General features: G+C 43.1%; 1 protein-coding gene and 1 non-coding gene across 2 annotated transcripts in view; one reads left to right on the forward strand and one right to left on the reverse strand.

The window, feature by feature from the left end:
- The window catches only part of OTOA (otoancorin), a 71,452-nt gene that overhangs the window by 7,650 nt on the left and 50,133 nt on the right, over positions 1 to 13,669 (forward strand). Inside the window, exons 6-9 of the mRNA XM_015460348.3 lie at positions 648 to 779; positions 4,693 to 4,928; positions 8,020 to 8,123; positions 12,484 to 12,584. Coding sequence (XP_015315834.3) covers positions 648 to 779; positions 4,693 to 4,928; positions 8,020 to 8,123; positions 12,484 to 12,584 — 573 coding nt within the window. The remainder of the gene's footprint in view (positions 1 to 647; positions 780 to 4,692; positions 4,929 to 8,019; positions 8,124 to 12,483; positions 12,585 to 13,669) is intronic.
- On the reverse strand, positions 8,833 to 8,906 carry TRNAD-GUC (transfer RNA aspartic acid (anticodon GUC)). Its single transcript has one exon. It is a non-coding gene; the product is annotated as a tRNA-Asp (tRNA).

Below are 13,669 nucleotides of genomic sequence, written 5' to 3' on the forward strand. Positions count from 1 at the left end.
CTGAACTGTCTGGTTCTAGAGCTTACCTTTTGTCCATGATGCTTTGCTGCCTTTCCAGAGCATTTTTATTTAAGGAAGATTTAGAAAATAGCTCCCCAGATAGCAGAGGAAATCTCCTCTAGGAGAAACTGCTGGCCTCTGCTCCTTACCCTGGAGGGGAGGCATAGCCAGTTCATGCTGCCTGAATGTTGCTCCTGTGCAGAGGGTTTGGAGCATGGCAGAGGGTTTGAAGCATGGCAGGGGGTTTGAGCAGTGACCATCTGGGCATAGTAAAATATCTGGGTAGAGGTCAGCTGCTCTGGACTTGAAACCTCAATTGCCTGCAGGGACCAGGCAGCTATGGGATAATCGGCTACCTGGAGGGTGGTGATCAGGAAGAGTAATTACAGTGAGCGACTGCCCCTTGGCCTGTTGATTATTACACAGAAGGGGATATGTATCCAGCATTGCCACATCTTTGTGGATTTTTGTGAGGAATTTCCTGAATTTTAAATGTTGGCAGCTCATTAAAAATTTTGGAGCCAACTCAGCCAAACGTGTGCAGGCTGCCAGCTTGCAGTCCCTGCAGGGAATTAGGTGGCTTGGCTGGGTGCTGGTGGTGTGCTCCTGTCCTGTCCTCACTGACTCGCCCAGCATTCCATGTCCAGGCAGCCATGGAAAACCTCCTGGAGCAGCGTTTGTACCAGCCCCAGAAGCTGCTGGAGGACCTGAGGGGGACAGATGCTCAACAGTTCCACACCGCCATGAAATACCTCTTAGAAGACAAGAAGGACCGTCTGGTGAGGCTTTCTTGGCATCCTGGGAGTGGGGCAAGTCCAGGGCATTCAACTTGGTGCTTGTCAAGTTGAATGTAATTGAGCCTCATTCTGGCCTTTCTTCATTTCCACCCTGAAAACTCCTTGGGACCTAGATTTTCTGTCTTACTTCCTCCAGAGTTCAAATGAAGTGCCTTATAATTCATATTCTTATGGTAACTCAGATGGTAAAGAATCCACCTGCTATACAGGAGACTTGGGTTCGATCCCGGGGTTGGGCAGATCCCTTGGAGAAGGGAAAGGCAATCCAGTATTCTTGTCTGGAGAAGCCTGTGAACAGAGGAGCCTGGTGGGCTACAGTCCATGGGGTCATAAAGAGTTGGACATGACTGAGAAACTGACACTTTATAAGTACTAAGAAATGAGGGGTGCCCAGACCAGCCAGTGTAGAAACTGGCAAGACAGCTCAGTGGGCTGTGCAGCTGGAGCTCTCCCAGCTCACTGCAGCTCTGAACCCTCAGGAATGCCACCTGCACACAGTCACACTCTGTCCAGGATCCTGGCCTAAGCCTTACCAAGATACTGGTCCTGGTTTGGGGGGATTCTGAAACCTCAAATGAACAGAACTTTCTTCTTTTCTAGTAGGTATAGTCCTTCCTCAATTTCAGCTCTGTAAAAAAATGCTTTGTAGTTAAAAGCAGTCTGAGGAAACTGGTATAAAAATATTTTGATAAAAAAAAAAGTATTGTAAAGGCACAGTTGTGGCAGTCAGCTTTTTGAAAGTAACTTGTGAAGCATTTACCATATCCTAAATTTGCACTCTTTGCAGACTTGTGCACATATGCTCTGCTTTCAGAATAAATTTGCAAATTATACACAAAAAGGAGGAAGCTTTTTAATATAGATATTGCATTTATAAATGATCTGTATTAGAATATCGGAGAAGGCAATGGCACCCCACTCCAGTACTCTTGCCTGGAAGATCCCATGGACGGAGGAGCCTGGTGGGCTCCAGTCCATGGGGTCGCTAGGAGTCGGACACGACTGAGCGACTTCACTTTCACTTTTCACTTTCATGCATTGGAGAAGGAAATGGCAACCCACTCCAGTGTTCTTGCCTGGAGAATCCCAGGGACGGCGGAGCCTGATGGGCTGTCGTCATGGGGTCACACAGAGTTGGACACGACTGAAGCGACTTAGCAGCAGTATTAGAATATAAAAATCTCCAGTTATATTCAATTACTACCCATGTTGTACAACAGGTACCTTCTATTTTAGTTATTAACAAAAGGCTACACAACACACACACACACGAAGAAATGAGGGGTACTGAGGAGTCCCAATAATTTGGCTTCATAAATACCCATGAATGATTACTATGTACCAGGAGACACTGGGTTCTGAGATGAAAGACTGTCTCTGCCCTCAAGGAGCTTATGGTCCAGAGGAGACAAAAACAGAAACAGGTAATTTTCACAAAATAAGGTTGGCTATGTAAGAGCAAAGCAAGGCCTCTGAGACACAGAGAGTCACTGGGAATCAGAAAGGTGAGGTTTAGAGTTTTTCAGAGACAGTTGAAAGTGGAGCAGCATTTTCCTAAGGGAATTGAAGCATTTAAACATTTTACTAATCATAAATTAATTTCAATATCTGTTATTAAAACACACATCAAAACTGTGAGTTTGATGGAGATGTAATTTTTCCTTTTGAAATGAATTTAAGTTTTAAGAAGTCAGTTTAAAGTAAAAAATAAACTAAATAATTGTAAAGGTGATGAAAGATACAGCAAAAATGAGGATGGTGGCCTATGAAAATGGTCTGGATTAATGTTTATTGAGGATTTACCATGTGTCAGGTATTATCCTGAGGGAATGATCAGTGAGCTGTTTCTGTAGAGGGCCTGATAAGAAATATTTCAGGCTTTGTAGGCCTTACAGTCTCTGTCACAACTACTAAACTCTGTGGTTGTAGTGTCAAAGTAGATGACAGGTAAATGAATGGATCTGGACGTGTGCCTATAAAACTTTATTTACAGGAACAGGCGGTAGGCTGAATTGGGCCTGTGGGCCATATTTGCCAACACTCTTCTAAAGGTTTAACAAGCCAGGACCTTCTGAAATAAGGATAACTAGAATCTTACCATTTCAATATTCAGATGAGGAAACAGGCTTGGAGAGGTTGAGTAAGTAACTTCAGGTTACACAGCTTGAAAGTGGCAAATCTGAGGTAAGAACCTGGGTTCCTGACTCTTAGCTGTGAGCCCGTGGCAAGGCCCGCAGGCTCCTTCTCAGAATAAGGTGTTAACATCTATACAATGAAATACAAAGGATGATCAAGGAAGTTGATTCTATTGAAAGACATTTATCAAAATACGTAAGACTAAGTTGGGGGTCAGTAATTCTTGAATACTTTCAATAGTAAGGTTTAGTGGTTGGTCTAATAGCTTCTGTAATTTTGAGGAAATGTTGAGTGTAAGCGAGATTTCCAGTCATTTGCAACAACGGTAGTGAGTTATGAAAGTGTTTGTGATTTTTAGTGATGATACATCAATGCTTCTTGCTGGTTCAAAGCCACCTTGCTGGGTCGCTGCCTATGTTCATCCTTGAAGGAGACGGTGGGGGTCAGTTCCACAGCCGTGAAAGGGAAGATGCGATTCCCTCCACTCCCCACCCCTAATACTCTCCACAGACCCCTGCCTCAGAACCCCCAAGTTACACTCGTCACCATTGCACTGTTAGGCCCCAGTTGGCAATGGCGGAAGTTAGGAAACTTGTAAACATGGTTAGATGAGTGGGCTTGGATTCAGTACCCTTGTTTCAGATCCCAGCTTTGTGCGCCTTTGGGCAGGTTGTCTAATCTCGCTTCTTGTCACCTGTGATAGTGAGTTAATTATAGCATGTAATGTTTGCTGAGCGTTCACTAGGTACCAAGCACTCTCCATTCATTAAATCTCATTTGGTTTTTGTAAATCTAGGAGATAGGCACTGATTTTTATCTTCATTCGAGAGGAAGACACCGAGACTTAAAAAGGATAAGTGACTTACGCAGGGACACACACATATAAGTCAAGGGCCTGGGTTTTGAACCTAGGAATATCTGACCCTCAGACCTGTGAGTCTCAATCTATAAGACTGTTGTGAGAATAACAGGAGACTATACATGGCTGCTCCATGCTTGGCACAGTGCCTGGCATGTAGTCCATACTCAGTAAATTGTGGTTATTTTTGGAAGGTATGTTGGGTGAAGGACAGAGTTGTGAACAGTCAAATTTTGCTTAAACTCTGTCAGCGTTCCTGGGGTCTACGGTCCAAAGGATTCATTCATTCATCCTATCAGGTTATTTCTCAACATCTTCTGCGTACCAGGAATCCCACTGGGCACATGGCATGGGCCTCAGCACTTTCCTGGCTCAGCCTCATCTATACACTGAAATCAGATGCCAGGGCTCCGCCAGAGCCCAGTGAAAGCAGGCTTTATGGTGATGCTGGGGATCATCTCCCTAGTCGTTCTTATGTACAGCCAGGGTTGAGGTCCACTAGCTTGGAGGAAAGATAGGTTTGTAAGCATTTCTAATCACGGAGTGTGGTTCAGGATGCTCTTGGAAGCCCAGAGTGGAGGGAGGTTTGATTTGACCAAAGTAGGACATCAGAGAATACTTCACTGATTCAGTGATGACTGACCTTGACCTGAAAGAATGAGTTGGAATTCACTGAGACAAAGAGGTGGGGATTCCAGCGAGAGCAAGGGCCTGAGGTGTGACAGTCATGATGTATCTGGAGAAGGACAAGGTATTCTGCAGGTGACAGAAAAGTCTAGCATATTTGACATAGCAGCATAGTGCTTAATAGTGGTCCTGAATTTCACCTCTGCTGCTAAGCATGGTCCCTCCCAGTGTTTCCAGATTGAGAGGCAACGCTGACTTCTGTCACTGCTTTAGGAGCTGGACGACATCATTATTGACTTGGGAGAGGTTCGGAAACAAGCCTTGCAGAGCCCAGGTGTGAACCGCAGCCTGTTTCTCATCACACTGGAGAGGTGTTTCCAGGTGCTGAACCCCCTGGACTGTGTGGAGATCCTGGGCAGGGTGCTGAGGGGGTCCTCAGGCCGCTTTCTCCAGCCGGACATCACAGAGATGCTCCCACGCGACCTGCGTGAAGATGCCTTCAAGAACCTGTGAGTATCCTCCCCGCAACCCGCTGACTCCACTCACTGCCCCTCAGAGTCTATCCTGAGGTCAAGGAGATAACACATGAGGGAGGGGAGAAGGCAGGTGAGGACAGGTTAATATTCAAGTTCAGCTTAGAGATGGCTCAATTAAAACAGTCTCCCACGTTTTAGTCATTCTGGTATCATCCTCATAATTTTTGCCATATTTGTATACTGCCTGTATTATTATTTATTTCATGTATTTAAAAAATAGTGATTCATTCTATTCGCTTAAAATATCTATATTAAAAGTAAAAAATGATACATGCTGCTGTATATAAAAGAAATAACCAACAAGGACCTACTGTATAGCACAGAGAACTAGATTCAAATTTGGTAACAATCTATAAGGGGAATGAATCTGAAAAAAATAGATATATATGTATGTATAACTGAATCACTTTGCTGTACACTTGAAACTAAGGTAACATTTTAAATCAACTATGCTTGAATAAAATTAAATAAATTTTTAAAAAGTAAATATGGTATACTTACTGTAAATGGGAAACCAGCATCATTTGTCTTTGTTGTTGTTTAATCGCTGTCATGTAAGGAATCATAAAAATAATACAACAGCAATTTTAAAAGTGTCATTAAATCCTAGCTGAATATATTGCTCTGAGCTTGGGACCTGTTCTCGGGTAAAAAAGGAGCTGAGTGTGTGTTGAAGACTCCCTAGCGCTAAATTTGAGACTTTCTCCTTGAGAGGCAGCAGACTGACCGAACACGGTTGGATCCAGGAGTTCAAATTACACCATCAGCAACGCCTCGGTGTTTTAATCTCTCAGCTCTGCCCTCCTCTGCATTGGCCTTGCTCCCAGGCAAGCTCTTTCCACAATGGAATGTGGGCAGTTCCAGGCCCCTCCTCAGAGTGCCTGGTCCAGAGGACTTTCCCAGCAGTTCCAAGCAGAGTCCTAGACCTGATTCTCATTGGTCCAGACTAGGTCATGTGCCCATTCTTGAGCCGATGACTGTGGCCAATGGGATCTGGTGAGATGAATGGCTTGCATGTGGCTCACAGTTCCACCCAAACCACATGGATGTGAGAGAAACATCATTTTCCCAAGAAAAACTGAGGTGCTGTTATGACAAGAGAGGGGGTGGATGCTTGACAGTCAAAACCCAGATGTCCAGCACAGAAACAGAAAGCCTGAATAAGAGCCTGGGGAAAGATTTCAGGCCCTACAGAGAGAAAGACCACAGAACAATACAGGTATAACACTGCATGACAGCGGGTTCTCATCATCACTGGGGAGTCCAGAATATGCCATTTCCTGTTTCCCGATGAGCATCATTTAATCCAACCTCTTCTTTCACAGATGAAGAAACTGAGGCCCAAGAAGGGGACGGTATACCTGAAGTGACCCCATAGGGCTTGACTTAATCTGAACTCAAGCCAGTTCTCCTGAACCTCAGTTTTGCCTTCTTCTTACTCTGCCTTTCTGCTTGTGAGGATGATGTCATTAACCCCATTCCCATTTTTCAAATGGGAAAACTGAGGCACAGTGAGATTGAATAACTTGACCTAGGTCACGATAGAGCATTGTTACAAATGGGCAAGCTTTCCCTTAAATGATGGTTGCCATTTTTTCAGAATTACTGAATATAGCTATCTCCTGTCCCTTTCACCCCCGCTGCTGTTATGAAAATCAAAACAACAACTGAAAGAGAAAGAGAGAAAGAAGAGGAAGAGGAATAACCGGAATAAGAGGAGAAAGAGGAAGAAAAACAAGAAGGAGGAGGAGGAGGAAGGGTGAGGAGAAAAAGAAGAAAAGACAGATACAGAGAGAAGACCCTACGATGGATTGAAAGTTTGCCTCTTCACATATGAAGTGCCTGGGAGAGTGGCAGGGACCAACCTTAAGCTTAGGAAAGGTTGGCGAATTGCTCATTTGGTGAATTGATTTTCAGTGGTGGGTGGAATTGAGCGAAGTCTTCCGAGATGAAGAGACTCAACTGTTTTGCCAGGATGAACCAGAGGGGTGATCAGTGCCAAATGCTGAAAGGTCAACTCAGATTGGACCAAATGGAACTGCTGGCTGCGGTGACAAGGAGGTCATTTGGGATTTGGGCCACAGGGAGTAATGTGGCAGTGGGGAAACCAGATGACCATGACTTAAAAAGTGACCAAGACACTTTATAGCCACAGGATGTCTGAAACTGAAATGTCAGATACTAACAAGTGTTGACAAGGAGGTGGAGAAATCAGAACCTTCAGACACTGTTGGTGAGAAAGTAAAACAGTGTAGCTACTTTGGAAAGCAGTCTGGCAGTTCCTCAAAAGACTAAGTATAAAGTTGTGATTTGACCCAGAAATTCCACTTCTAGGTCTACACCCAAGGAAAATGAAGCATGTTACATAAACACTTGTACATGAATAATTATAGCAGCATTATTCATAATAGGCAGAAGGTGGAAATAGCCCAACTGATGAGCAGATAAAGGAAATTTGGTATATTTGTACAACAGAATACAATTTGACCATCAAACAAAGTACTGATACATGTCCCAACGTGCATGAACCTTGAAAACATCATGCCATGTGAAAGAGGCCAGATACAAGTGTGACATATTGTATGACTGCATTTATCTGAAATATCCAGAAGAGGAAAATCTATAGAGACAGAAAGTAGATTAGTGGTTTCTAAGAGATGGGGTCACTGGAGATTCAGGGGTGATAGATAAGAGTACAGGGTTCCTTTTTGAGGCACTAAATGGGTTCTAAAATGGATTTTAGTGATGGTTGTACAAGTCCATGAATATATTGAAAATCACTGAGTTGTGTACTTTAAATGGACAAATTGTATGGTACACAAATTACAGCTTAATGAAACTGTTATTAAAAAAAAAATGACCAGGTGGTTGGGAAATGGAGATCAGTCTTTGGGAGATATTTAAATGTGATGGAAAGAGGAAAATGGAAAATAGCTACAGATAGCAAGGGGAGCGGGAAAGGCTTTTAACCGATGACGGCTTTGTGTGCATTTGCTGTTTGGACCCTGCCTGCAGGCCTGCATCTGTTTGTTCCTTAACTGATACCCGTGTTTGCATCGTTTAGGTCTGCGTTGTTCAAAGATCTCTATGACCAGACCTCGGCCCACGCCCAGAGGGCTGTCTACTGCTGGATGACTGGGGTTCTGAAGACATCCTCCAATGTGACTGGTGAGCCCAGGCCTTGAGGTGGGAACACTTTTTAGGCAGAGTCCATCCTTAAGCATGGTGGTGCTTCATCTCTATAAATAGGGATTTGATTTCATTGTCGCTTAAGACGTTTACCTCTCTAGGCTTCCAAAAAGAACGTGATGTGGCTTGTGGGAAAACACACATACCCCATCTCATCAGTGCATTTTTCACATGTTGAAGTCTCTGAAGTAACAATCATCTGTATCTTAGAATCAAAGATGTGTCCTAGGTTCTTAGGAAATAATAACAAGTTTACAAGTTCAAAATCTGTGTTAAAAATCTGTATCAAAATGGGACAATATAGTTCTTTTAAAGAAAATCTAGATAGTAAAGCCCAGAAATTCAGCACTAAGCTTCCTGGCAACCAAAGCAGAAATAGGCCAGGATTTATTTGACAGATGTTTATTTTTTTTGTAAATTAATTAATTAATTCTAATTGGAGGCTAATTCCTTTACAATATTGTAGTGGTTTTTGCCATACATTGACATGAATCAGCCATGGGTGTACTAACAGATGTTTATTAAAAACCTACTATTTTCTGGAATAGTCAAATTCATAGAGATGGAAAGTAGAGTGGTGGTTGCCAGGGGTTGGGAGAGGAAGGAATGAAGAGTATGGAGAGTTACTATTTATTTTATTTATTCCATTTTGTTTATTGGCTGTGTCGAGTGGCTTGTGGGATCTTAGTTCCCTGACCAGGGATTGAACCCCAGGCCCACGGCAGTGACAGTGCCGAGTCCTAGCCACTGGACCACCAGGGAATTCCCAGAGTTGCTGTTTAATGGGTACAGAGTTCCAGTTTTGCAAGATGAAAAAGTTCTGGAAATGGATGGTGGTGCTGGTTGCCAAGCAAAGTGAATGTACTTAATGGCACTGAACTGTGTACTTAAAAATGATTCAGATGGTAAATTTTATGTTATGTGTATTTTACTACAATTGAAAAAAAAAAGAAGACAAGAATAGCGATGCAGATTAGTAATGCAAACAGTTTCACAGGTAATGTCAACTTGTTGAATCTTTAATGTTAGTAATGTACACAGAATAAACTCAACACCTAAAAAGAGCCCATTGGACTTACCTGGTGGTCCGGTGGTTGGGATTCCACCTTCCAGCGCAGGAGGCACAGGTTCATTTCTTGGTCGGGGAACGAAGATTGCACATGCCATAGGGTGTGGCCAATGGATGCGATAGGGTGTGATTTTTTTAAAAAATCACATTTATTAAAAAAAAGCCTACTATGTGTCAGCCACTGGAGATGCACATGCCATAGGGTGTGGCCAATGGATGTGATAGGGTGTGATTTAAAAAAAAAAAATCACATTTATTTAAAAAAAGCCTACTATGTGTCAGCCACTGGAGATACAGAGGAACAGAAGACAAGTCTTTGCTTTACGGAGCTATAGTTTTATTGTGGGTGAGAAGGTGGAGAAAACTTTTAGGCAAGTAAATAAAAAGAATAGAGGGAGAGAGAGAGAATACTGATACGAGTAACAGCTCTGCAGAAAATAAAATTGGTCAATGCCATGGAGAGGGTTACTGCTTTAGACTAGAACAGGACTTGGCCATGGTTTTCTGTAAAGGGCCAGAGTAAATGTTTTAGGTTTTGTGGGTGTAACAAAAAAGCAGCCTTAGACAGCAGATAAGTAGGTGTACCTGTAACCAAAGAAAGCCTTATTTACAGATACTGACATGTGAATTTCATGTAATTTTCAAGTGTCACAAAATATTCTTCTTTTGATTTTCCCGGACGGGGATGCCTGGTGGGCTGCTGTCTATGGGGTTGCACAGGGTCGGACACGACTGAAGCGACTTAGCAGTAGCAGTAGCAGCAGCAACCATTAAAAAATGAAAAAGCCAAGCTGAAGTCTGTGCAAAAAGAGATGCTGGGTGGGTTTGGCCCACAGGCTGTAGTTTCTGACCCTCAGATTAAGGAGTCAGAGAAGAGCTCTTTGCGCATGCGACATTTGGTTTGAAACCAAAATGAGAAATGGAACCAGATGTGTGAGGCTTTGGAGGAAAAGTATTCCAGGCAGGGGAAGCAGCAGATAAAAGGCCCTGAGGTGGAAGTGAGCCTATGTATATGGGGGAGACAGAGAGAGCCAGTGGGTGGAAGTGGAGGGAGTGCCAGCCAGTCCTTTTCCTGGAATTCATCTCTGAGATTTGTGTATAAAAAAGCATTAAACAGTGGAATAATAAATGTCTTCCATGCTCAGCAGAATTCCCTCTGCCTGGTGCATAATTGTGACCTCTGGGAAACTGAATCTCACACTATGTAACCTGGGAAATTCACTCAACTCACCCACTAGATTCTTACTGTTCGGTTGCTAGGTCATGTTCAACTCTTTGTGACCCCATAGTCTGCAGCATGCCAGGCTTCCCTGTCCTTCACTATCGCCTGCAGTTTGCTCAAATTCATGTCCATGGAGTTGCTGACACCATCCAATGACCTTATCCTTATCCTTTGACCCCTTCTCCTCCTGCCCTCAATCTTTCCCAGCATCAGGGTGTCGACTCTTCACATCAGGTGGCCATAGTATTGGAGTTTTAGCTTCGGTATCAGTCCTTCCAATGAATATTCAGGGTTGATTTCCTTTAGGATTGACTGGTTTGATCTCCTTGTTGTCCATGGGACTCTCAAGAGTCTTCTCCAGCACCACAGTTCTAGACTGTAGACTTCCCTTAAGTCCTTGTTGCCAGAATGTAATTAGGGACAGACTCTCCTAAAATCCCTATGTTAATAATAAAATCCCTATGTTAATAATAAAATCCCATTATTAAACTAAAGTGAATTAAAATGAATTCTATTTGGACTTTAAACTTCTTTTTCATGAAGCTCCTTGAGGTAACTGGAAATGCTTTGGGTGTCAAAAATATCCCGAGTTTGGGGATCATTGATCTGCAGAAATATAGTTCATGCTTAATAATGAATTAAAAATGGACATCTCAGCTTAGTTCTTGGTGAATTTAGTGGCTTCCCCCCAGAATTATCTCGCCTTCAGGGCCCCCCTTTCTTCTAATAACCAAGTCAGGGTTCAGAGTTCCCATCTAGAGGATGTTTACCCGTGCTCACAGCAACAGCTGTGATTCTTGGGTTGGGGAGGCACCCTCTGGTTCTTGTGATATGGTCCACAGATCAGCTGGCCTCACCATCTCCTCTGGGCATCAGCCGTTGCCCATGGCTTCTTGCAATAGCTTTTGGTGGCTGATTCATGGCACCCTAAAAATGCTCCCTGCTTTTTTCAGTTCCCTCAAATGCTGCCAACGCAATGTTTACTTTGTAAATCTTTTACTGGAGGTGGAGGATTAGGCAATGGCAGCCAATTCTAGTTCACTGAAACTTAAAAAAAATTTTTTTTTTGGCCACACCCCACAGTTGGGAAGATCTCTTGGAGAAGGGAATGGCTACCTACTCCAGTATTCCTGCCTGGAGAATTCCAGGGACAGAGGAGCCTGGTGGGTTACAGTCCATGGGGTCACAAAGAGTCAGACAAGACTAAATGACTTAACACTTTCACTTTTACCTTTTCACAGCCTGTGGGGGCCTTAGTTCCCCAACCAGCGATTGAACCCTTGCCCTTTGTATTGAAAAGTGAATTCTTAACCACTGGACCACCAGAGAAGTCCCAGTTCACTGAAATTTGAATTTGGATCCTGACCATGATTGTTCCTAAAATCCCACTGATATTTTGCTGATGGGGAATTTCAAATGTCTGAACAGAGTGATAAAGTTCTCTGGGAATTCAGAGAAGAGAGAAATTATACTGCTGGCTGAGGAGATGAGAGAGGGCTTCAAGGAAGAGGAAATATTTGAGCTCAGTTTTTAAGGCTGGGTTTGGAAGCAGAAGGGTTAGGGGAAAGGCAGTCTGGCTGTTGGGAAAGTCCCAAGAGAGGAAAGATTTGGAGACCATTAGGGGTGCATTCAAGAAAGGGCAAATGGTTTGGGTTGGCTCATGTACTCAGTAATAATCAATAAGGAAGATAAGATTTGTTACTGGCAGTAATAAAATAATCAAATATATTTCAAATTAGTAACTAAAAATGAAACTATATTTTGTGGTCTTAGTATTACAAAATAATCTGCATGTCTGACTAGTTCCTAAGTGGTGCTGAGGCTGCTGGTCCAAGGAGCCGCACTATGAATAACGAAGTGGTGGACGTCCGTCCCTGCCTATGTATAGTGTAGCATCTCGTAAGCAGAGGGCTCTCAAAAATTGGCTGTTGAATGAATTAATGGATGCAAAAAGAGGTCCTGATATCAAAGATATTTTTGACAATCATTTGCCAGTGCATAGGCTTTTATTTATTTACTTTTTAATCTGTGTTTTGTCTTTTTTGCAGATGATTCTTTTTCATGGGTTAGTGCAGAAAACTTATGGATTTTGGGCAGATACATGGTTCACCTACCCTTTGAAGAAATTATGAGAATTAGTCCCATGGAAGTAAGTTTGAAAAATACATTTACATGTCTCCATCACCAACACATCTGAAGTAAGGTGTGTTCTGGACTTCCTAAGTGCTAGTGGTAAAGAACCTGCCTGCCAATGCAGGAGACCTAAGAGACGTGGGTTCGATCCCTGGGTTGGGAAGATCCCCTGGAGGGGAGGGCGATGCAACCCACTCCAGTATTCTTGCCTGGAGAATCCCATGGACAGAGGATCCTGGAGGGCTACAGTCCATTAAATCACAAAGAGTCAGACACGACTGAATCAACTTAGCATGTGCACAAAGGTGTGTTCTAAACCTCTCATGTTCAGCCAGCCAGTCGAGGTGCCCTGGAAATTGACCACTCACCTTAGCTCAATATAACTTGAGCATCTAAAGAAAACTCCTCGAATAAGGCCTCAAGCAGTCAGTTGCTGGATTGTGTTCTAGTATAGAAGAGCTAAGAAAACAAAAAGAATTGTGGACAACTAAGACAGTTCTGATGTCAACAACATGATCTAAAGAGAAGGCTGGCTATGAACCAAAGGTCATTTAAGGGTATTTTTGAACTCAAGAAATGCCAAGGATTGTAGCTATAGAGTTTACAGCCATTGGAAGCACAAACCCAAGTCAAAAGCAACATGGATCAATTGCTGCTTCTATTTATGGCTACTTCTATTGATAGCTACTTCAGCATGAGCGATGATTGGACTTTAAAGTTTACAGTGAGAAGTGTACATATTCATGGTGCTTAACTCACTGCTCAGGAATTACTCTCCTTTTCCTGATGTTGGTCTGATGATACTAAAATCCCTTGGGAGGCATGATTCTAGAACTCAGCCTCCAAGGAATGCTGCCGACAGGGAGGCTTTCATAAAGAGTGTGGGGCTTGCCACCAGTTTTTACCCTGTGTGCCCTAACTTTATCCTGGCCAGTGAAAGAAGTGTGTGCAGCAGATGACTGGCCTGTTCAAGAACTGACTCACCCAACCATGTCTGGTTATTATGAAACCAGAGGCAGAACTAGGTTCCTCTTTCTTTAAAAAAAATTATTTCCTAATTTGGCTGTGCCAGGTCTTGGTTGCAGTATGGAGGATCCTCAG

Source organism: Bos taurus, chromosome 25, assembly GCF_002263795.3.
Source record: "Bos taurus isolate L1 Dominette 01449 registration number 42190680 breed Hereford chromosome 25, ARS-UCD2.0, whole genome shotgun sequence".
Lineage (NCBI taxonomy): Eukaryota > Metazoa > Chordata > Mammalia > Artiodactyla > Bovidae > Bos > Bos taurus.